General features: G+C 45.5%; 1 protein-coding gene across 1 annotated transcript in view; it reads right to left on the minus strand.

Annotated features, from left to right (window-relative positions):
- Nucleotides 1–24,859: 24,859 nt before the first annotated feature.
- SH2D4B (SH2 domain containing 4B) overlaps nt 24,860–26,081 on the minus strand; it is a 79,292-nt gene continuing 78,070 nt past the window's right edge. The window contains exon 7 of the mRNA XM_056120992.1: nt 24,860–24,948. Within this exon, the coding sequence (XP_055976967.1) occupies nt 24,860–24,948 (89 nt within the window). The remainder of the gene's footprint in view (nt 24,949–26,081) is intronic.

Below are 26,081 nucleotides of genomic sequence, written 5' to 3' on the forward strand. Positions count from 1 at the left end.
TGCTAATGAATCATCAGGCATGAAGATGGTTTAAAGCTTGCAGATTGTTTTAACTTGCAGCCTACGACAGAGGCAAGGGTTGGTCTTGTCAGGTTCCACTTCTGACTCCACAAGGAACATCGGTGGAGTCGCAAATCTATCAGATCCAACACAGGAATCTTGAGCTGTCCTTCCAAAATTTGAATGATATTTTGCAAACCTTTCAAATACAGTGCCTATTGCTGGAGCAGATAGTACAGTGGGTAGGGCTTTTGCCAAATACAGTGCCTTTGGCCCTGGGGAATGACTCCATGGCAGAAATGAGCCTTGTTGCAGTTTGAGGTGGAAATCTCAATCCCCAGTGCAGCCCACCTGTGCCAAGCAGGGCCCCAGAGGCTCTGGGGCTCAGGATCTCGGCACTATAACAGAGTAGGTAACTTCCAGAGCCCCTGGGCCAAGTGTGTGCCAGCACTGCAACGAAGGTACCTACGACCCCCCACCCCTCCGAAATGAAAGATGAAGGAACCCAGGGACCAGGATAGAGACCTTAGCATCACCACAGCCAGAACCTGGGAGAGCACCACAGCCAGGAGAATGGTTCCCAATGAGTACCACAACAACAGGTGTGTGACTCCACCCCATCTTATCCTCAAGACAACAGCAGCAAAGGAAAGGGGGAAATAATTGAGTCAGGACATAATAAAATATGGGGAGATTACACAGGGGTTGAGGCACATGCATTGCATGCAACCGTTGTTGGTTCAATTCCCAGCATCACACGCTCGGCCCCTGCACACACCCAGGCATCACCACCTGCAGCCATGGAGGTTTGCTGCACACCACCAGGTAAACCCCAGCACTCCGGGGCCCAGAAACACTGCACCCTCGAACTCTCCTGTGCAGCTGTTGGCCCAGTTAGCCCAGGTGGCCTCAGAGCCCCTCAGCACCCCCGAATGAATTTATTAATTAGAATTTTCAAAATAACTACATAGGCGCACATATGCTGCCCGAGCCCATGTGCTGCTTGTGCCTAAGCACATGTGGTGCCAGAGCACATGTGTCACCCGCATCCCCCTCTTGAGATATGTACTTTCATGCTTTCGTGTCTGATGCTGGGATGTGTCTAAGGGCTCTCTCTGCCCTTGGAGAAGCCCACATTCTCTCTTGAGCACATCACTCTCTCTCTCTGTCTCACTTTCTCCCCCTCCACACCTTCAAAAACCCTCCAAATAAAATCTGTTTTACTTCAAAAAAAATAACGATATAGAATGCATCCACATAACATATAATATTATTGTAGCACTGTCCTCCCATTGTTCACCAATGTGCTTGAGTGGACACCAGTAACATCTCCATTGTGAAACTTGTTGTTACTGGTTTTTGGTATATGGAATGTGCCACAGGGAGCTTGCCGTGTGGGCAGGTTACTCTCAATAGCTTGCCCGGCTCTCTAAGAGGGACAGAGGAATCAAACTTGGGTGGGCTGCATGCAAGGCAAATGCCCCGCCTGTTGTGCTACTGCTCCAGCCCAATATCACTATATTACTATTAATATTAATATTTATATATGTTATATATAATAACTGCACATATGTATATATAATGTTAATGTGTTAATATGTTAATTAATATGTTAATATAATGTAATTAATATGTTAACTCATTTTATCAAAGCAACAAGAGCAAAGTAGACTCAAAAAAAACAGATGGTGGATTTTGACAGGCCAGGACTAGCTGTCACACTGATTTCCTGCACTCACATTCCATTAGCTGAATTGTTGCATCAAACACCAAGAGTGATCAGAAAATATATAAGACTTGGGTGTTGGAAGCAGCATAATTGATGGGTAGTTAACCATGCTCACCTCTCTACCATCAACCTAAAAGCAAAGCCCAGTGCCTTATTTTGTGCTGTCTCCTATGGCTCCCTTTGCCCAGGCTGTGGCATGACTGACTCCATCGCATCATCTCAACTTCAGTTCACAAATCTTCTGGCCATCCAAAGGTACCTTCACTCACAAATCACTTACTGAGAACCCATTTCTGTTTCTTCATGTATTTACATCAGCATCTAAATAAGTCTTACTATTTCTGCTCTGGTTTAGTATCAGCCTCAACATTAGATGAGGAGATTCAGGAAGGCTTGGGCCTCGTTGGTGCTCACAAGAATACCACTGAAATAAGTAAATGAGGGGCCAGGGAGATGGGGCAATGGTTGGCGCGTATGCTCTGTGTGGAAGAGACCTGTCTGTTGGAATCTCTAGCACTCGTGGTCTTCTAAGCACAGTAGAATACAGTCCATGAGCACCACTATGATGCCACCTCCCCCACCCCAAAGAAAGAAGATTGATTATAAATGAATGAGTACTTTCTATGCAAACATTGGCCAGACATCTGACCAGTGCAACCCCCAGATGAAATCTTTGTAGAGCAAATGCTGCTTCCATCTTTCTTCTGTTTCTGTAGTTTCTCCTAGCAGAGGCCTCTTCAGACAGTTCTCAGTCCTGCTGATGGGACAGACCTAATAGTCAGCTGTGAAAATACATTTCAGTGGGCCCCGGTCCTAGAGTTTGCCTCTGAGGGTCTTTTCATCAACACATTGTTTCACTTCTCCCATTCAATGGGTTAATACATAGATTGATCTACCACACCCAGAGAATGGAAAGCAAAACACACTTGTTCTTGGTACAATGAAGGTTAGAGATGCTGATCACTGCCACACACACACACAGAGAGAGAGAGAGAGAGAGAGAGAGAGAGAGAGAGAGAGTGTTGAAAATCTTATATAAATTTTAACGCCACCAACACATAACCATAGTCAACCTTTGGTATCTATGGGGGATTGTCTCGGGACCTCCCTGTGGATACCAAACTCCAGGGATACTCATATCCTTTATATTAAGGGCTCCAGAGTATCCACACTCATAGGTGCCACAAATAAGGAGCCAGAAGATAAACAAAAAGTCCATATGTAAGTGGACCTGTATAATTCAAACCCTAATTGTCCAGAGTCAACTGTTCATTTCTTTCATAAGTCTTGCCCCAAACACCAGGCCAACCCCACTCTTGTTAAACAAACTGTAAACTGAATTAACCAGGCCTTGGGGCCCTGAGCTGGCAGTCACAGCAAGTCTCTGACCTGGAGGCTCCATACTCCTGATACCACCAGGCAGGTCCTGCCTACAAGATTCCCCTCCCATCTCTGCCTCTTGTGCCCTTCAAGCTACAGGATTTTCTGTTGGGGCTACAGGTGCCCTCGCTGAACTTTGCAGCAAATATATCAAGATTTTGATCTTGGCCCCTTCCCTTGCTTGTTGAATCACTCTGGCTTTATTTCCCCTTCTCGAAGATGGGGTGATCATACTCAGCCACACGTTTTTGGTGGGATTAAAGATGATAACATGTGAAAAGTTCAGAGCATGACTCAGTAATGAACACTGACAGCCACTAAGTAACACACACACACACACACACACACCTGACCCCAGTCTACCAAATACTTTATGGTGCAACTGGCGCCCTGGATAGAGCCAGAGAGATAGTACAGCAGCAGGGAGGGCGTTTACCTTGCACATGGACAAACTGGGCTCCACCCAAGCATCCCATGTAGTCCCCAAGTCAGCCAGGATTGATCACTGAGCATATAACCAGGTATAATTCCTGAGTACCCCCAGGTAGAGCCAGTAATAATCCCTGAGTACCCCCAGGTATGAAAAAATAAATTTTAAAAAACCTATGTCTTCTGGTATTGACCCTCCAACAGACCTGATGGGGGTGGTAGGGGACCCTCTTATCACCTCTCACACATTGTGGGGTTCAGTCCTGCCTGGGTAAGGACACTCAGAGCTGGGAGATGAGAACCAATAAGACTATAAAGTCAACCACTGACCAGGGATCTCAATGGACCTTTCTCCCCTCTAACCTCTAGACCTGACCCACAATCAGTTCCACAGAGTGAGCAGAATGACCAGCTGCCTGACCATGGTCCTCTAGGTAGTCCTGGAGCCCGCGTTCTGGAAGGGGGAAGAGCTGCCAGAAGCTGGCTGTCCACTATCTCACTCAGGAGCCCACAGGCCTGTTGGTTCGGCTCAGCAGGCAAACCCGTCCCTCTGCCCTGAGGGATCCCCTTCTGCTCAGGTGGAACAAAGGGCAGCTCAGATACTTCCTCCGGGAATGAAAAAAGCCGGAAGCCAAAGAGGGGAATCCTATTCTTTTCCTTGCCTTCATTCTCCCTTCTATTATAAATCACTGTCTCTGAAAGGTCACTGTGAGGCAGTGGCTTTCTGAGGCATGCACTTTCCTTCTTGTCCTCAGTCGTGGGGTCTGCCTGTCACAGATAGGCTGATGCAGTGGTTACTCTCCTGAAATCTTACCCAGCCAACACGGAAAGAGCAGAACTGAAACCTCCCAAGGCTCTGAGGCTTTGGCCTTTTTGAGAAATGGATTTATGGGCTGTTCTGCTTTCAGAGGTCCCTCGCCAATTCTGCTTTTGAAAAGAGCCATCAGAAGACAGAGGTTCTGTCTCCACCACCGGTCCCCTCCTGCAACCCCCCGGCCCTCACCATGCAAACAATCAGGCACACAACAATGCACACAGCCATCCACATAACTACAAATGCAGTCATCCACACAGCCACACAGGCAGCCATCCATACAGCCACACACAGACATCCACACAGCCACACACACAGATATCCACACAGCCATACATGCAGCTATCTACACAGCCACACACACACAACCACACACACAGCTATACACAGCCATTCACACAGACACACACACAGCTACACACACAACCATTCATATAGCCATCCATAGAGCCACACATGCGACCATCCACGGACCACACATGCAGCTATCTACACGGCCACACACAAAGCCACACACAGAGCCATCCATACAGCCACACACACAGCCATCCACACAGCCACACACACAGCCATCCACACAGCCACACATGCAGCCATCCACAGGCCAAATACACAGGCATCCACACAGGCATCCACACAACCACATACACAGCCATCCACGCAGCCACACATGCAGCTGTCTACACAGCCATAAGCATAGCCATCCACACAGCCATGCATGCAGCCATCAGCCCATCCAGCCGCACTGCAGCGGTTGGCTGGGCACTGTCTCCTTCCCATGAACAGGAAGACAGCAGTGACACTCAGGCATATTCCCTGGTCTCGGGGAACTGGCACTCAAAGTAGATATAGAAAAATTAAACGTGTTGCAGCAGGCTGAACTGTGAGAAATAGACTGAAGCCTGGTTGAGGAATCACACTCTGAACTTCTGCAAAGCTTTTTTTCCAGGCTTTTTGCATCCTAGAGGCTTGGCTTCCTCTGCCTGCAGAGTTAAGAACACAAGGAGGGTTCTGAGGTTACAAATCTAGATGAGGACTAGAGAGTCAGGGGCAGGGGTCAGGGCACCCACCTTTCCGTGAGTTCAATCCCCAACATCACAAGGACCCCCAGGCGCTGCCTGGTGTGGCCTTGGTGGCCCCCAGCATGACCAAACCAGAGGTCCCTGAGCACTTCTGAGTGTGGCCCTACAGGTCCACAACCACCGCTGGGTGGTACAGGTAGTTCCCCGGCAGTGTGGGCAGGGGCAGTTCTGCATCCTCTGGTCCTGGCATTGAATCACCAGCCCAGTTGGCCAAGGGTCACTGGCTTCCTCTGAGCATCGCTTCGGAGGCCTCCCCTCAAAGTCTGGGGGTGAGTAGTGCCAGTATATTCTCGCCTGGCCACCCCGACAGCCACTGTTTCTAGTCTGCAGAGGCTTCACATGGGCAGGTGGGACCTCACACCCTGTACAGCTGCCTCCTTCTGCCATGGGCTGCTGGGCACTCCTCTAGGTCCAGTGAGGATGAGTTGAGTCAGCAATTCTTCCCACCCCTGGCCAAGGAAACATCTGGAATAGTCCATGTCACCTCCATGAAGGTAAGCAGCTTCCCAATTGTACTATCTCGCCAGCCTGGAATTTCTCTTCTTGACAACAAAGCCCAGTGTTCTCTTAAAGCATATGGTTTTAAGAACCTTCCCTTGTTTACTGTCAACTGTATTTTATAGAAATAAAAAAAAAAATAAAATAAAAAACCCTCAACGCTGGTTTTCTCTGCTGGCACGGCCCACATGGAACAGCTGGCAGCTTTGTAAATGACTCCATTAAATCGCAGCTCCGTGGTGGGACGAAGATTTCCACAGCCCGGCGCCTCCCCACCTCAGCGGCAATCACAATCATCTGGTTGGATTTTTTATAAATAACACACCAGGGTCCCCACCCCACCCCTGAGATGCTGTTTCAATTGGCTGTGTGTGAGGGTTCGCTTGGAAGACGCAGGGAGGCGCTAATGTGGAGCCAGGCCTGAGAATCCCAAGCCAGTGGCTACTCTACCAGGACTCGTGCTTCATCCTTCAGCGGAGCAGACTGGCCCTGAGGAGCTCATCCCACCTCTCTCCCACTCCCCAGGGGTCTTCAGGCACCCACCTGGTACTCCCACTTGGCAGAGGCCAACCCAGGATGCAAATTTATTTCCCAGGATGAATTACTGTTGCCTGTTAGCCTTTTTATTTAGCAAGCCTTCTCTGAGCACAGAGAATGAGAGGGGTCCAGCATACATCAGCACTGTAACACTGTAGTACTGTCGTTCTGTTGTCCATCGATTTGCAGGAGCGGGTACCAGTAATGTCTCCATTGTGAGATTTGTTGTTACTGTGTTTGGCATATAGAATACGCCACGGGAGCTTGCCAGGTTCTGCCGTGCGGGTGGGATACTCTCTGTAGCTTGCCAAGTTCTCTGAGAGGGACAGAGGAATCGAACCTGGGGTGGCCACATGCAAGGCAAACGCTCTACCTGCTATGCTATCGCTCCAGCCCAGCATACATCAGACCCCCCCAAAGTTTACATTGTAAGGCCAGGGAAGCTAGCAGAGGGGTCATAAACTTTGCATACACAGTGCCCCACTTACATCCCCAGTACCACATAGTCCCCCCCCTCTTTTTCTGCATTACCAGATGTAGCTCTGGGACCCTTGAACGCTTCAGGCCCAGGGTGGCACTGGTGGTCCCTGGCACAGCCAGGTATAAGCAGTACAGCATCTTCAGGATTTAGCAGGAAACAAGCCAGTCTGGTGGGTCAAGTATTGTCAGGAATGACCCTAGCTCCTCAAAGCATGGCTCAAGAGATTTCCCCACCACCAAATAAAAGGGACTTTCGCTGCCACTATGTGAATAGTAGCAGTGCTTACAATGGTAAAAACAAGGAAACAACCTACATTGTTTCATCCATAGATGACTGGAGAAAGAAGCTGTGGTGTATGTACTGTATGAAATACTACTCAGCTATGAAAATTAAAAAAGATGCAACACTGCCATGTGTAACAATGATAGACCTGGGGGTATTATGCTTAGAGAAAGACAAACTTTCAAACAAGTGTATGATATCGCTCCCATATGGAGAAACCAAACAGACATGCAAAACAAAGACAGACTTTTAGATTAAAATATCAGTTAAGGTCGCCAGAATAGAAAGGGGAGGAGACACAAGTTATGTTATATAGCAAAGAGTGAAATCGGACTTTCAGTGAAAATTTTGTTGTTGATGTCCTTGTTGTTTTGAGGCCACACCCCGAGGTGCCCAGGGCTTACTATTGGCTCTGTGCTCAGGGATCCCTCCTGGTAGAGCTTGGGGAACCAAATGTGGTACTGGGGACCAACTGGGCTCAGCTGTATGAAATGCAAGCATCTTGACTCCTTTATTATCTTTTCGCCACCCCTCCTTAGTTTTGAATTTAATATATTATATACAGATGTCGATTATAATAATGTATACTTGAAATTTAGAATATTTTAATGCTGTGCGATAGCACAACGGGTAGGGCATTCGCCTTACAAGCGGCCAACATGGCCGATCCGAGTTTGATTCCTCTGCCCCTCTTGGAGAGCCCGGCAAGCTACCGAGAGTATTCGATATGCCAGACACAGTAACAACAAAGTCTCCAATGGAGACGTTACTGGGCCCGCTCGAGCAAATCGACAATCAACGGGAGGGCCTTTTTAATGCTGTGTTACTCCAATAAAGATTAAAATAATATAATGAACTGTTGGAGAAAATATATGGACTGTATAAAATTACAAATGCACCGAATTTTTTCTCCGTATTGATGAGAATTGAGCAAAATGTCACTTTTTCAGAGTTCCTGTTTGAAAAGCATAACCCTGGAGCCAGAGAGAGTTCTCAAAGTGTTGGGATATACACTTTGCATGCCCAAGACTCTGAGTTCAATCTCTGGAATCACATGCCTCCACTCCCCCACACACACCCACCCACTCAAGAACCACCAGGTAAAGCTCTGGGGGATTCCAAGTGCCATTCGGAGTGGCCCTATTGACCCAGAACTGTTGAGTCCAAGCAATGGTGCACTGAAGGCCAGGCTATGTTAACCAGTAATCTGGGAGAATTCCTGGCTAAGTCTTCAACATTGCAAGAAATCACCCAACCCCATCAAAAAATGGGGCGAGGAAATGAACAGAAACTTTCGCAAAGAAGAAATCCGAATGGCAAAAAGGCACATGAGAAAATGCTCTACATCACTAATCATCAGGGAGATGCAGATCAAAACAACAATGAGATATCATTTCACACCACAGAGACTGGCCCACATCCACAAGAACAAAAGCAACAGGTGCTGGCGCGGATGTGGCGAGAAAGGGACCCTCCTTCACTGCTGGTGGGAATGCAGGCTGGTCCAACCCTTTTGGAAAACAGTATGGACAATTCTCAAAAAATTAGAATTCGATCTCCCATTTGACCCAGCTATAGCACTCCTGGGAATATATCCCAGAGAGGCAAAAAGGTATAGTCGAAGTGACATCTGCAATTGTTTGTTCATTGCAGCAGTCTTTACAATAGCCAGAATCTGGAAAAAACCTGAGTGCCCGAGAACAGATGACTGGTTAAAGAAGCTTTGGTACATTTACACAATGGAGTACTATGTAGCTCTTAGAAAAGATGAAGTCATGAAATTTACATACAAGTGGTACTACATGGAAAGTATCATGTTAAGCGAAATGAGTCAGAAAGAGCGGGATAGACACAGAAAGATTGCATTCATCTGGGGAACATAAAGCAACAAAATGGGAGACTAACACCCAGGAAGGGCTCAGATTAGTACCAGGAATTTTGCTCCATGACTTGAAGGCCAGCCACATGTGCTAGGTGAGAAGGAAGCTCAGATAGAGAAGAGAGCACCAAATAAAGGGTGTTGTGAAGACCCTCCCAGGGTGGGAGAGACATGCTAAAAGTAGTCTATAGACCAAACATGATTGCCACTCAATGCCTCTCTGGCAAAACACAGTACCCAAAAGAAGAGAGAACAGGGGGGAATGCCCTGCCACAGTGGCAGGGTGGGACGGGGGGGGGGGGGGGGGGGAGGATGGGGGGTGGGAGGGATGCTAGGACCCGTGGTGGGGGAGGATGGGCACTGGTGGAGGGATGGGTACTTGATCATTGTATAACTGAAACCCAAGCACAAAAATTTATAAGTCTATAAGTGTACTTCATGGTGTTTCACTAATAAAAAAAATGATAAAAAAAAAAGTCTTCAACATTGCTTGGAGGCCCCTTCCTGACACTTAAAAGAAGAAACATATAACCCATAACAATTCAACAGGCAATAATTACATGTGGTCTGAAATCATCACTATCACTGTCACTGTCACTGTCATCCCGTTAGTCATCGATTTACTTGAGTGGGCACTAGTAATGTCTCCATTCATCCTAGCCCTGAGCTTTTAGCAGCCCCCCCCCCCCCACTCGTCTTTTCCAACATATTAGAGGCTCTTTCAGGGTCTCTCATTGAGACCCGTTATTGTTACTGTTTTTGGCATATCAAATACACCACAGGTAGCTTGACAGGCTCTGCCGTGCAGGTGGGATAGTCTCAATAGCTTGCTGGGCTCTCTCATATATATTTCACTCTATGATTTGTTGCCTTACTGTCTGAACCCCATCAAATATGATGTGGTAATTATGAAAAATAGGTAGGGAGTATCTTATGATGTGTCAGTCCAGGAATATGTTCACTCATATATGAGGCTCGGCCCAAGTGTGTGGAAAGAGGCCTGGAGCATGGCGGCGTTTAGGTAGTGGAGGTCGGCTGCCAGGGCTGGGTCCCTTGGGGCAGGGAGGGAGGGCTCTCACCCACCCTCCTCTGGGACGCCTCGAGTGAAAACAGCCTGGTGCGGAGTCCGGTGACACAGTTATGGAGGCCTCATTTTATGCTCCCTTCCGGGAAAGGCAGCCGTGAGTTCTGGAGGGTGGCCGATGAGGAGATTATCTGGAGCCCACAGGAGGTGGCTTATGGGTCTGAAATCATAAATATCCAAAATATCAAAACCAAACCAGTTTAAATTAAGTCTTAAAGAAAATAAATTCTATCATTTTAGTTTAAAAGTTGTATTGAAAATGTTGTAAAAAAATTTTTTTGAAAATGTTGCAAAATTACAACTGTATAAAGAGATGATTGTAGCACTGTAGCAGTGTCCTCCCCTTGTTCAACGATTTTCTTGAGCAGGCACCAGTTATGTCTCACAACAAATGTGAGACTTGTTGTTACTGTTTTTGGCATATCAAATACGTCACAGGTAGCTTGCCAGGCTTTGCCGTGCGGGCGAGATACTCTCGGTAGCTTGCCAGGCTCTCCAAGAGGGGTGGAGGAATCGAACCCGGGCCACTCCGCGTGCAAGGCAAACCCCCTACCCGCTGTGCTATCACTCCAGCCCTAAGAGATTATTGAAGATTGTAAAATCAAATCAATGTAGGAAGGTGGAAGTACTATAGAGGTGTGTTTGGCATTTATTTAATAAAAACATTATGCCATCTTTAGGGTCTTGAAGATGTTTATGGTATCTCACAACTTAAACTTATGCTTGGTTGTATTTTTTTCATATTTTATGTATCAGTCAAAGGTAAAGGTAAAGGCCCTCCCGTTGATCGTCGATTTGCTCGAGCGGGCCCAGTAACGTCTCCATTGGAGACTTTGTTGTTACTGTGTCTGGCATATCGAATACTCTCGGTAGCTTGCCGGGCTCTCCGAGAGGGGTGGAGGAATCGAACTCGGGTCGGCCATGTTGGCCGCTTGTAAGGCGAATGCCCTACCCGCTGTGCTATCGCTCCACCCGATGTATCAGTCACCTTAGAAGAAACTTAAGTAGAAAGTGGTGGAAGTTATAAAATAGATGTTTAAGGAGTGATAATTAGATACACAGTTTGATTTAACAAAAAAGTTCTTCCAGGACTTATTCTCCAGAGGCATTTTAATTATGACTGCATAGAATGTTAGGGTTTAAAAGTCCTTTGAGATGATTGTATACATCTTATTCCTCAGATAGCTGAGAAAGCTAAGACAGAGAAGGGACCAAGAACCAAAATTACACCCAGAGAGCGTGACCTAAGGCAGATTTAGAAATCAGATCTTCTGCCTCTGTCCATACACACCTGCCTACATGTGCAGACTTAAAGACTAGGGGTATTTGCAAAGGCTTAGTCCCATGGCTCAGAAACACACACACTGACAAAAGCATCACAACACACACACACACACACACACACAAACACACACTGAGCCCTTGCACCACATCACTGCAAAGCCAAGTACCCCAGGACAGGCAAGCTCAGAGCAAGGCGGTATTTGTGACAGTACCTTGAGTTATCAAGAATACTCCCTACCAGGGTTTGAACTTCCCTGCCTCTTTCCTAGTGCTGGAACTACTGCAGAGGCAGATGCTGCAGGCGCCCCTTGCTGGTCAGCCAAAAAATCACAGACCTGCCAAGCTTCCCTTTCAGTGTTTCCAGCACTTTCAAAGCCTGCAAGTCAGATATGGGTCTTAAGTGAAACATTTCTGGACACACAGGAGAAAGGAAATGTTATAATGTTATATGAGATTTGGTTTCTTTCATGCTCAGTTGAGACTATGGCCATCAGAATTCCACGCACAAGATCCAGCAAAGGTGGAACGCAAAGCCCTGTGCCTTGAAGGTAATGTAAACAGATATCCCCTAGAGAGCTTGTTAAAATGCAAATTCTGCTGAGCTGGATGTCAGGTGGAGCCTGGGATCTCAAGTTACTAACAAACTCCCTGGCAATGCTGCAGTCGGGGACCACACTTGGAACAGCAAAATTCTAGAAGAAAGTGCACAACTTTTGGAGTCAGAATGGTCTGAACCCCAATTTTCTACTTAGTTGTTCAGTGAGGAGACAAAGGACTTAACCCAGAATTCCAATCCCATTTATGCGCATGCCTGCATCAGCATTCCGTATGGACTGGGTAAGTGCCTTAGCAGTAGACTTGAAGGACTTCCCCTGCCAAGTTCAGACCCTCCGCCGTTCACTGCTGCAGGATTCTGTAAAAGCCTTTGATTTATTTGTAAGTGCACGTAAGTCAAAGTATCTCAGATGTAAGAACGTCATCATTTGGACTGTCAGCCCCTCACTACCCAGGTGAGAACCCCCTACTGCTATGAGGTTCTCGGTGAGTTAGGGTTGAGTCCCTCTTCGTGTCCCAGGCAGCCCTGATGAATGCTTGTCTTCTCTCACATCCAATGGAAAGACACAAAGGAAATTAGATTGATGCCCCATCACCAGTCTGGAGGTGAGCTGTATTTCCCGTGTCCGTTAGGCAGACACCAAAACGTGACCTGCACACAAAGCCTTCAGCAAGCACACAGGGAAAGGCTGGATGCCAGTAGCTAGAAGACTCATCCTCCTACAGGCCTGTGTGCTCTGTCACTGAGTCCCTCCATAAACTTATCCTCGAAGCCTCAGTTTCCTTGTCTGCAGAGTGAGGTGAGAAAAATCATATGTCTGAATTTAGTATGTGACAGGCTTGTTTCAAAATGATTCCTTGGACTGGAGTGATAGTACAGCAGATTTGGTGTTTGCTCTGCATAAGGCCAACCCAGGCATCCCATATGGTCCCCCACGCACTGCCAGGAGTAATTCCTGAGAGCAGAGGAAGGAGTAACCCATGAGTGTCTCTGGATGTGCACACACACACACACACACACACACACATACACACACACACACACACACACACCAAAAAAATCAAAATGATCCCTTGCCTTAGATCTGAGACCAAGAAGCAGGAAGCTGGAGGCAACCAATGTTCAGAACTTCTCATTCATACATAAATAGACTAAAATGTGTTTTCTAGTTGAAGAAGTAAGGTCATCAAGTGTTGAAGGTCCATCTTCCCAGCTGGGTTACATTTTGAAGCAAAGACCTGTTGAACCAACTCAAGTCATTTCTCCCATAAGGTGTTTTTGCTTCTTCCCATAATCCCATAATCCCATCAAAGACCAAGACCCAGAGACTAAAAAACCCAGCTCCTGGAAGAGAACAACGCAGAATCTCCTACCCCACGCCTGGCTGTCCCCACAGGGGTCCTTTGGAGGGGGCGGATTGAGTTTCCCTCCTCACCCCAAGCAGAGCCCCGGCAGCCAAAGACCTCCGGCACCAGCCACAACCATGCTGAGACCACTCTCCACACGCATGAAAGTACCAGCAGAGGAACAAAGGCATGCGGGTCCCGGGGCTGATATCTCCAAGCCTGCTCGGATCCGGGCTGAGCATCCTCCACCCAGATCCTCCATCTTCCAGTAGGACAGGGTCACACCCACCAACTGCCATCCCACCCCACCCCCACCCCTCCCCCACCTCCCTCAAACCCCCCCCCCACCCCATGCCGTGTAATCCCATCAAAGGCCAAGACCCAGAGACTATAAAACCCAGCTCCTGGAAGTGCGCTACCACATTTGCGGCCGCGTGACATCTTATTATCTCATTCTTACTTTGGACAACCTGGCAAGCTACCGAATGTAACCTGCCCACATGGCAGAGTCTGGCAAACTCCCCGTGGTGTACCAAATATGCCAAATACCAGTAACAATGATGGGTCTCATTCTCCTAACCCTGAAAGAGCCTTGAACATGGCACTTTTTTAAAAATCTCAGGGCTAGGGCAAAGGAGACGTTACTGGTGCCTACTCGAGGCAATCAACGAACAACAGGATGATTGTGATCGTGACCCCCAAATCTCCAGGGCTTCATGATCTTGGTGCCCCCTTATGCTTCCATCCCTTTTCAGGAGGCCCTCTATTGCCCTTTCCCACAATCTTCTAATCTTCTAAACTTCTGTCTCACAGACAGAATTCTGTTGCAATGGGGCAAATCAGCCTAACTGCAGAGAGTGAGGTGCTCACAGCAGGAGCAGGAAAATCTGGAGAAAGGAAAGGAGTCAGAAGTGCAATCAAGGCTGCATGCAGAACAGCCCAGGGCTGACCCCTCTGCCACCAACTGAGCCCAGGAGTTTAAGTGTGTTCTCTGCCAATGAGTGTCCTCCACCCTGCAGGCACCCCTTGGTTGCCGCCATGATGATCGGGGAATGACACTCAGCAACATTCCAAGTCCCACACAGATATGCCCACTGGAAGCAAACCTGAGAATCTGCCCTTCTTACCAAAGGGACTAGGAATGAAAATGTTGTGTTTTCAACCTCTACAGAGTGGGGCACAGCCTAAATTCTAGACAGACTCACTCAGCTAAGGGACTTAGACAATGCGAGGCAGCCTGAAAGGTAGCAGACATTGCAACTGATGCCAAGGCACATCCCAGACAAGTGGCTTTAGTTGGCCCAGTGCAATTCTCCAGTAAGAGCAGGTGCAAGCTATTGAAAGCAAGGCAGCAACAGCAGTGATGGTAAAAATGGGGTCCAAGGGGATAAACTAAGGGTCTTGATGCTGTTGGCTGCAGTATCCCCACTATACTGGGACCCCTTTTGAAAGGAGTTCCTGAGGTTGATTTGTTCTTATGTTTCCAGCACCCAACACAGGGCAGGAGCTTAGCAAGGCATCCAAAATATGATCAAAATGTGAACAGAGGCTGGTCAGAGGGGCCATGGTGCTTCTGGCGGAGAATATGAAGCTAACGCAACACATGTAGACACCTGCAGGAGGCAAGCAGGCAAGGCTCCTTCACGACCTTGCTCGTCCAGGCTGCTCTGTCTCCATCAAAGGAAAAGATTCATGGGGTTTCCAGGGACAAAGGGCCCCTATTGCTAGCAAGAATCTAGAGTGGAGGGAACACTTGTCTCTGGAAAGTGAACAAGCGTTGGAGTTCTCAGACACAGCCTGACAACAACTCTCCGTGCCCCTGGGAAGAAGGCAGAAGCTGGAACAAATGCCGGTGGCTTCCAGAAGTCACATAAAATACCCGAAGGACATGGACAATTTGCTGCGGCGGCTCACTTCCCTTCACCCGCTAGCAAGGGGACGGCAGGCTTGGACAGGCTGGCGCGCCCCTGACTGATGTGCTTTCACGGCCCGGTCCCCAGAAGGATCCATCCAGGCTGACTCTGGAGAGACGGCTATTTTTAATCCTTTGCCTTCAAATTGGCCAACCTCAAAGAAAAGCGGAGTCTGAGAGCTGCTTTCTGCTCTTTGGGAATGAGGATACAGACGCAGAGGGGAGGGATTTCAAAGCGAAAGCTGGTTTGGGGTGCTAGAGAAATGTGGATCTGAGGCAAAAAAAAAAAAGTATCCCCTGGATTGGGGCAGACTGATGAGAGACAGGATGGAGAAAGGCCCTACCAATGGCTACCACAGCCCAGGTCCTGTGACCAGAAGCCCGGTCTGTGATGCCTCCTGCTTTCAGATATATATATATATCTGAATATATATATTCAGATATTCAGATAGCACAGCGGGTAGGGCGTTTGCCTTGCAGGCGGCCCACAAGGCTGACCCGAGTTCAATTCCTCCGCCCCTCTCAGAGAGCCTGGCAAGCTACCGAGAGTATCTCACCCGCACTGCAGAGACTGGCAAGCTACCCGTGACGTATTCGATATGCCAAACACAGTAACAACCAAGTCTCACAATGGAGACGTTACTGGGCCCGCTTGAGAAAATCGATGAAGAACAGGAGGACAGTGACAGTGATATATCCGCTAAGCACGGAGTCCATGCCAGGCTGTTTTCATTCGGGGTGCCCAGGGGTGGTGGTGGGCAAGAGCCCTCCCTGCCCCAAGGGACCCAGCCCCGGCAGCCAACCTCCACTACCCAACTGCCGCCACGCTCCAGGCTGCTTTCCGGACCACACAGCCGCTTCATAAGACACTTCTTACCCATTTATATGCCTCTCGGAGAGCCCGGCAAGCTACTGAGAGTATCCCGCTCACATGGGCAGAGTCTGGCAAGCTCCCTGTGGTGTATTCAATATGCCAGAACCAGTAATTATAACAGGTCTCATTCCCCTGACCTTGAAAGAACCTCCAATTGTTGGGAAAGACGAGTAAGGAGAGGCTGCTAAAATCTCAGGGCTGGGATGAATAGACTTTACTGGTGCCTGCTCGAGTAAATCCACGAACAATGGGATGACAGTGACAGTGACCCACTTGGTGCTAGAACAATAGCACAGCAGGTAAGGCGTTTGCCTTGCACGAGGCCAACCTGAGTTCAATTCCCAGCATCCCATATGGTCCCCCAAGCACCACCAGGAGTGATTCCTGAGTGCAGAGACAGGAGTAACCCCTGAGCATCGCCAGGTGTGACCCAAAAAGCAAAAAAAATAAAAATAAAGTACCCATTTCAAGTCTCCATGAGGACCTGGAAAAGACAGTGGGGTGGTTGGAATAGGGGAGCAGTGGGTACTCTGGGTATGTGTGAGGACCCAGTGGGGGCCAGAAAGGCAGGGGCCTGGCCATTGCTCACTGCCCCAGCCCCCAGATATACCCTCACCACCCTCTCCACCCCCACCACCCCTGGGACACTAACCAGAATAGTTACACCCAGAGTTCACACACCCTGACTTTAGGCTTGCTGAGCCCAGTAGAGTTTCAAAGGAGGGGACGGGGAGAGGGCAGAGTGTTCATTTATGGCCCTGTCTGCTCCCTACAAGGTCACACTGGCTTTGCCCCTGGACACCATCCTGATCCTCTTGAAACAGCCTGCTCTAAAATGGACTCAGTCATTACAGGAATCAGCCCAGAAGTTTCTCAGGAAAGTAAACAGGTGGGCCAGAGAGATAGTACAGCAGGAAAGACGTCCGCCTTGCATGTGGCTGAGCCAGGTTCTAATCCCCAGCATCCCATATGGTCCTCCAAGCCCTCCAGGACTAATTCCTGAGAGAAAGAGAGAAGAGTAAACCCTGAGCACCTCTGAGTGTGTCCCAAAAACAAAAAGAAAAAGGAAAAAAAAAAGTAAACAGAGACATGCTATATTTTGATACAGTAGTCTCACTTCTGAGCATTTGTTTGAAGAATATGAAAACACAACTATATTGTAAAACCAAAACAAATAAATTTAAACACCACCATATGTGCATTTCTGTCCCTTAGTCCTTCCAAGACCCAGGGTGGGGCTAGGATTCTGCTAAGACACAACTGGACTTTCATTACTGCTTCCCTGAAGCCCAGCCTTTGCAAATGAAACCTTGTCAAAACACCCTTTCAGAGGCTCCTTTCTCTTTCTTATTAGGGACCTGATTAACACAGTTACCAGCAGCCCCAAGATATTCTTTTCCTGGCCATTCTCAGGTATAGGGGAAAAGACAAATTACATATGTAATGAGACAGAATAATGATTCAGGCTGAGAAGTAAGAGACAAAAACAAGAGAAAAAAATCTTGTAAGAGCCCATGAAATGTGTCTCTAATACTTTCTGGGTCCTCACTGTACAGCTGAGTATAATTGGTTAAAAATTTAGTATTGAGGGACTTTTAAAATTGTTGTGAAGATGGTACATCCCTTAAACCCCTCACCGAATTGCTTAATTGAGAACATAAATCTCTATCGTGAATCCCGACACCTTCTCTTAACCGGCTCCCTGCTCCACACACACCCCGGCCTGGGTCCATTGTTTCCTAGATGTTGCAAGTAAGTGCTTGTCATTCCCAGCTTTCCTCCCCCAGTAATAAAAAGTGGTGCCTGAGATGATTTTGCATTTCTGCTATGAGTTAGCATCTGCTTTTTAAGGTTGAGAATGTTTCTAATGCAGAGTGTCATTAATTAGTTTCCCGATGGCCCATTTGTTCAGCCATTTCGTGTCTCTTGGACAAATTGCTAAGCTGCTAATGGAAAGCGATATTTAGTGAGGCAGTTGGGGAAGGCGTCTGATTTGTTCCTAAAACAATGTGTTTGAGCCAGGCTGTGGGCTACCAGCTCACAGATGTTTTTATGAATTTAGTTACTTATCCGATACTAATTTTTATGTTTCAGTATAATATTTTGATTGCTCTGTTTAGTATTGTTTACTTGTCTGCCCCAAATGTTCCTTCCTCTTCATATTTCAATCCCTGGAAACAAAAAAACAAAGACACAGGCTGACTTATCATACTCACTTTCTATAGTCTCGTTCACCAGATACATGTCAGTTAAGAGCATAAAAGAATATACATGTCATAGACAGGGGGTTGAGTATAGGTACCGCCTCCTACTTTAATTGCTCAGTTACTACCCAGGAGAATAAAGAGTCCTTACACAATGAAACATGGAAGACAAGAATTCCTTCCAACTGGGACACGCCAAATGAAAAAACTGTACAAAATCCATGAAGCTATGAGACTAAAAGCGAAATTAACTGGCTTAAAAGTAGTCAGCAAAAGCCAATGTCTGGAGGAGTTCTCTGAAGAGAGTCAGATGATACACAAGAAATCAGTCAAGTTAAGAAAGCTCTAGGCTAATTTTTTTTTGGTCAGCATCCAATTTTTAGATACAAATTACTATCACTCTATAGGCTTGCAGAAGCTACCCGGACCCTTGACTGTCACCTAACACTATGTGCAGACTCTGTCCATAATGATAAATTTGTGCAAATATTTAGTTTGTGAGACTACAGTCATGCAAACACAACACATGCACACACACGCACACACACACACACACACACACACAGGGTCCTGCTTAATTATTTCCTTTTCATGGAAGCCTCCTCTGTTTTCCTTATGTCTTTTTTTTTTTTGACGGTGTAGGCTGGGAAAGGTATTTATAGTCACATCCCACAGAGCTCAGGGGTTACTTTTAGCTCTGTGTTTGAGGGTCACTCCCTGCGGTTCTTAGGGAACCATGCAGTACAGGGGATAGAAACATCTGCATGGCTTCAGTCTTTAACCTTCTTAAAGTATAAAATTTTTTAAGAAAAGAACCTCCTCCTTGGTAACTAGAGATGAGGTGAGGTGAGATGAGATTCAAATTTAATGAGAACACACCAGAAAATACAGTACCCTTTTAGATTTCTCTAAAGAACAAAAAGAGAGTTATAATCCTGCCTAAGAGTACTTTGGAAAAAGCAAGAAGTCCTTCTGAATACGTGCACCATCATTCCAAGCAAGGGTGAGCCAATTTTATCCATGAAGAACCAGTGGGTGACACTTCAGGCTTTGCCGGCCAGGCACCCGCCAATGGCTGTGTTCCAATAAAACTTTATTTATGAATGCAGGCATTTGAGTCTAATCTCCACCAGCCATAAAATATTGTTCTTATTTTCATTTTCTTCCAATCGTGTAAAAAGGTAAAAATCACTCTTGACTTCCAGGCTGTAGAAATACAAGCAACAGACCAAATTTGGCCTGTGACTATAATTCACTGATGCCCGATTTCCTGGTTTGCGTCTCAGCCTTGGTCGCACCCTGTGAGATTGTGAGAAGCTCAGACTCTGAATCCTCGCTCTAGACCCACAGAAAGAAAACTGCAGGGGAAAGTCCCCATGGACTTGATTTGCCCATCCCAATTTGAAAAACATCAATAGAAGTGCTACTCAGGAGACCAACCAGACCGCCAAGTCCCAGTTCTATATATATATACACCTTCCCAGAGAAAGTTCTGGATTGCTCTCTCTCTCAGTTTTCCCATATACAAGCTGGAGATAAAAGTGGTGTCCTTGGCTCAGTTGAAACAATATAAAGAGAATCACATATACTACCTCTACATCCAGAGAGTCCAAAATAGTGGTTTCAGAAGTATTATTTTATTTTCATTATTTTATTTTCAGGGTCACCCTCTTAGACAAGCATCCTTTCTTCCACAGAAGAGAAAACATGGCCAGGAGAAGTGGAGAAACTTGTTTGGGATTACAAAGCAAAGGTCTTTCTATTTGTAAGTTTAGTCTGAATGATAGTGAAGGGTTCAAGAGGACAAAAGGGATGTGCCCCTGAGTGTCCAAGCCTTGTTGTCTACCTATGTCTGCTAAAGCAGCATTCTTCACCTTTCCTACGCTTACTGATGGGCACCTGTCCTGAAGACCAGTCCTCACCTGGCAGTAGTTTTCAATCTTTCTACGCATGCAGGTTAGCACAGGTGCATGGATTGGTGGTTGAAAACCGTTGTTCTAAAGGTCCACTCTCAGTCGCCTCTTTCCACCCCTCCTTAACTATTCTCCCAACTCCTCCACACAGATCTCCCCAGATCCGTACCTCAAGTCAACCTTACAAGCCTTGGGAATTTATCTTCTATTAAGTCGCAGTGTTTTTTTATAACTTCTTTTTGTAGCTAGAGATTGTAAATTTTCCTCTGCTGAGTCCTGTAGCTGACTGCCTGTTTTTCATTATATTTGTAGGGCTCAGGGAGAGAAAAAAAAAGTCAATTCCTTTATTTGAGAATCCTGACATTTATTAGCATAATAAAACTCTCGAGATGAAATTGCAGTTTTCCAGACAGTAATTTCATTTGCAGGACAACTTACAAGGAATTTATTTTAAGGCCAGGTAAAACCTAAAATATATGAGACATGAAGAAAGTGCAAGTCCCAAATAAAATGAAATAAATGTATTAGGCCAGCTGTTGTCTCTCACATGTTAATTAGGGGTGACAGGAACAATAGCCCAGAGATTGAAGTTCTCAGTGCATCTTAGGCGACTTTCAAAGCTGCTTTGGAATGAGAAGTTTCTTCTTGTTAGTTTCTTCTAACACCTTGGGTATCATCATATGATGGGTACCTTTTTCCCTCCCAACCTCACCCCATATCACTGCAGAGCACAAACTTGGTATTGCTGTTATGGTGGAGGTTGTGGGCAGCCTCTCATTTAGACAGAGCTTTCTGAGCCATCATTAGCTAGGGAAGGTCATCCACATGCTCCTCTCCCTTATACTGAACTTTAACGAGATAAAGCAACTTGAACAAGGTCACATGGTTGGTACGCAGCACAGTTAAGACTCAACTTCCATTAGGCTGGGAAGTAACAGAAAAGAATTGCAATAATAAACAGTTTGGATTGTTTGGGAGGGCTCCTCAGTAGTGCTCAGGTCAGAGGCCCCTCTGTGGTTCCAAGACCTCAAGGCAAGTGCTCCAGGCCTTTAAGTATCCTCTCTAGCCCAATCAGTTAGAAATTTAAGCATTTTGCAGATGTAAAAGCAGTTTCTCACCTTCTCTTAATTTTATCTATTCCAGTGCCTGTGAGATAGGGTCATAAGCCAGACTGTGAAATTGGATATTCCTGAACATATTGGTGTGATGACTCCTTTCTTATATTCCCCCAAAAGGTAAAGCCTACAGCAAATGTGTATGTGCTGCTATTTTATACCAGAATTCAGGTCCATCATAGCAGAGAGGGGGTAGAGGAAGGCAGAGAAGACAAGCATGAAGGTGTGGCCGTGATCTGCCACTGCTTGGCTTCACTGTGCCTGCTCCATTGGCAGAAAGCATAAGAGATGCTTCACCGGATAATGTGAAGGACTACCTTCTCAGAGAACTACATCTCCGAACTGTCTCCTTCCAGCAGGAGGAAAGAAGGATTGACCTTCCAGGCCCTGTCTCCCATTGATCAGATGTTTGCCACAGGGGACGTTAACTTCCTCACACTCCTTAATTGTCAGGTGTATTATACCTCTGCGGTAACGGTGGGTGCCGAGAGGACCATAACACACATGTGGCAAGGAACCTCTGGTTGGTTCTCATAGGAAGTTAACCAACAAAATGAAGCAGAGGAGTGTCTAGGAAAAATTGGTTATAGGGATGGCACCTGGGTGATACAAGTGGCCAAGGATCTGAAGAACAGGTAAGGTAAGAGGTGACGTAAATCATAAAAGATGCTTCACCCAGTTTAGTCTCACTCATCCACAAAGCCATTCATCGTTTCACTCTCTCACAAAATCCAATACTGTTAGAATTATAATACTTATAAATTCCCATGTGGGGATTTGAACCCAAGTCCGCTTGACTCTTAAACTTGCAATATTGGGGCTGGAGAGATAACACAGCGGGTAGGGTGTTTGCCTTGCACGCGGCCGACCCGGGTTCGATTCCCAGCATCCCATATGGTCCCCTGAGCACTGCCAGGAATAACCCCTGTGCATAGCTGAGTGTGACCCAAAAAAAAAATCACTTCTGCAAACCATAATGCCCAAAAGTAGAGAGAGATTCAAAAGAAACAGTGACCAAAATACAAAGACAGTCTACAGAATGGGAAAGGATATTCACCGAACACACATCCGACAAGGAGTTGATATCAAGGATATACAAAGTACTGGTTGAACTCCACAAGAACAAAACATCCAACCTCATCAAAAAATGGGGCAATGAAATGAACAGACACTTCCTCAAAGATGAAATTCAAATGGCTAAAAGGCACATGAGAAAATGCTCTACATCATTAATCATCAGGGAGATGCAGATCAAAACAACAATGAGATATCATTTCACACCACAGAGACAGGCCCACATCCAAAAGAACAAAAGCAACAGGTGTTGGCGCAGATGTTGTGAGAAAGGGACCCTCCTTCACTGCTGGTGGGAATGCCGACTGGTTCAGCCCTTCTGGAAAACAGTATGGACGATTCTCAAAAAACTAGAAATTGAGCTCCCATTTGACCCAGCAATACCACTCCTGGGAATATACCCCAGAGAGGCAAAAAAGTATAGTCAAGCGATATCTGCAGTTAATCAAGTTCATTGCAACACTGTTTACAATAGCCAGGATCTGGAAAAAACCTGAGTGCCTGAGAACAGATGAAACTTTGTAAACAAAGTTAAAGATGTAACTGTTAAAGAAACTTTGGTACATCTACACAGTGGAGTACTATATAGCTGTTAGAAAAAATGAAGTCATGAAATTTACATACAAGTGGTACTACATGGAAAGTATCATGCTAATCGAAATGAGTCAGAAAGAGAGGGATAGACATAGAAAGATCACATTCATCTTGGGAACATAAAGTAACAAAATAGGAGACCAACACCCAAGAATAGCCGAGATAAATACCAGGAGGTTTACTCCATGGCTTGGAGGCCAGCTTCTCACTCTAGGGGTAAAGGCAGCCCAGATGTAGAGGGGAGCACCAAATGGGGGGTATTGGGAGGATCCACCCAGGATGGGAGAAGCATGCTGAAAGTAGACTCTAGACCGAACATGATTGCCACTCAATGCCTCTTTTGCAGGCTACAGCACCCAAAAGGAGAGAGAGAACAAAAGGGAATTCCCTGCCACAGAGGCAGGGTGGGATGGGGGAAATGAGGGGGATGGGAGGGATACTGGGATTAGTGGAGGGGGAGAATGGGCACTGGTGGAGGGATGGGCACTTGATCATTGTACAATGGAAACCCAAGCACAAAAATTTGTAAGTCTACAACTGTACCCCATGGTGTTTCACTAATAAAAAAAATAACAAAGATAATAAAGAAACAAGTTAACAAAAAAAAAGTAGAGAGAGATTATGGGGAATCATAACTGCCATGGAAGCAGAGGGAGGATGGGAAAGGAGGGTTATACCGGGGATATTAGTGGTGGGGAATGTGCACTGGTGGAGGGATGGGTGTTCTATCATTGTGTGATTGTAACCCGAACATGAAAGTTTATAACTATCTCACGGTGATTCAATAAAATTAATTAAAAAAAAACTTGCAATATTCCCATGATAATATGTTGTCTGTGCATAAGTTCATAAATGTGAAATACAAATGTATATACATAGATAGCAGCCCTGAATGTTGTTGAGAAGCTATTGGGAAATTTTTCTTCCTTTTATGAAGAGAATACTAAAACTAAGTAGAAATAATACCAAAACCAACAGCAATATGAGGGTGGTTATCATTTGACTAACCTGAATAAAGATCAAAAATCCTAGTGAAAAAAAGTCTTACTAGAAAGCTACAAACCATTCTTGTATTTATAATTCCTTTGCAGGTCTTAACACAGGTGTAAGATTATATGAACTCACAGCTTCAATATCACCAAGGGCAGAGAAGTCAGCAAATAAAGCAAATAATAAAGGGAAGGTAGTGTTAGTTTCCTGTTCTGAAATCTGGAGTTCAAAACTTTAAGGAATTCCAATGATGAACCAATAAAGAAAATAGTGAACATCATAAATAGATACAGCATCTCTATCTTCCATATAAATCCTTCACAATATTTTTTCTATGATCTCCATGTCTTAAAAACAGTGAAGATTAGAAAATAAGTTACATTACTGACTGGTGTTGGAAAACTTACAGAAGTTCATTCACTTTATCAAATAGTTGCTTGAAGGTCCACTTCAGATTAACTTTAGGTTCGGCACTGGTATTATTTTTCATTATTAAAATATGATCCATGTACTCTAAGAGCTCAGTTTCAGGCAGCCATGAAAAACAGACCATCTTCTGGTGTTATATCAAAATTCTTCACAAATTGCACTAGCTAATAGGAATTTTGTCCTGGATATTAAGTCAGGAAACACTAACATATATACCTGTTATTTAATATCCTTGAAATAGTCTAATCTACTTGATCCTCTTGATAGTTTTGAGTCTTCAAAAAATTCACATTGGAGCTGGGAAATTCTTAAGTTGAGTTCAGGGCAAAGGATACCCAAGGTAGTCCAATTGCTGAGGGGTAAAAAAAATTATTCAAACAACAAATGGTAGTCTGGTGGGCTGTCCTTCTGTCCACAGGGTTCCTGCAGCAATTCTCCTCCTGAAACAGTGATAATTTCCTCCTAAAAGTTGGAGAGAAAGGTGAAGTTACTAATAATTAAAAATTAAATTGATATCCAATTGATATAATTTTAATTTTAAATTAGAAATTAAATTGATAGAGAGAGATTGGTTTAAAACTTAAAAGCCGAAAAAGACCAAAAGAAATTATTCCTGCTTCATTCTCACTCAAATTTCATGAATGACAGGGAAGAATGGCTCTTAGAAAGAAACCTGCAAAATAGGAATGAAAACTATTAAGAAAGCAAAATTTGAAAACCAAAACAGCAAGAGGATGAGGGGAACCCAGAGCAGTAGTACAGCAGAGAGGGTATTTGCCACGCACACAACCAACCCAGGTTCAATCCCCTGTACCACATATAGTCCCCCAAGCACTGCCAGGAGTGATTCCTGAGCATAAAGCCAGGAGTAAGCCCTGAGCACCATTGGGAGTCCTGCTCAACTCCACAAATTAAAAAAAAGAGGATAATATCAAGGAGTCCATGTGGGGCAGTGGCACGAGCAAGCATAAGTGAAAATGTTTAGGGAGACCTCAACATCAAGGGTGTTTGTTCCAGCAGATAAAGCAATGAATCTTTGGAGGCCCAAAGACCCCAAAAGTTCAGACACTTCTACATCCAAAATATGCCACTCACTCTCAGCTCTAATCCAATCTGGACAGAAACAGGAACTAATGGAGACAGAGGAAATTCGAAGTTTAATGATCACCACATAGCCCAAAATTTACTTAAGGAAAACTATAACCATAAAAGAAAGACAACAAATTCAACAGTAGAACTGACTCCAAGAAAACATCAAGTTTGTAATGCAGACAGAACCTTTAAGAGATGTGTATTAATAGGCTCAGCAGAATAAGAAAATAAATCATTCATGAAACAAGAATGGGCTATTATTTTCAAAGAACCAATTATAGACCCTAGAAATAAAAAGGATGCCCATTTAAAAGAGAAGAAAATTTTCAACACAAGAACTGAGGAACTAAACGGGCATAACTAAAGAGCAATATAGTGGCTGAAAGAATTGGCCCATCAATAAGAAAGAGACATGTAAGTAGAAAAATGGGCAAAAGAGATGAATAGACAATTCACAGGAGAGGGCCAAGTGGCTATTAAACATTCGAAAAGGTCCTCAGCTT

The sequence above is a fragment of the Sorex fumeus genome, unplaced genomic scaffold, assembly GCF_029834395.1.
Source record: "Sorex fumeus unplaced genomic scaffold, SorFum_2.1 ptg000043l, whole genome shotgun sequence".
Classification (NCBI taxonomy): domain Eukaryota; kingdom Metazoa; phylum Chordata; class Mammalia; order Eulipotyphla; family Soricidae; genus Sorex; species Sorex fumeus.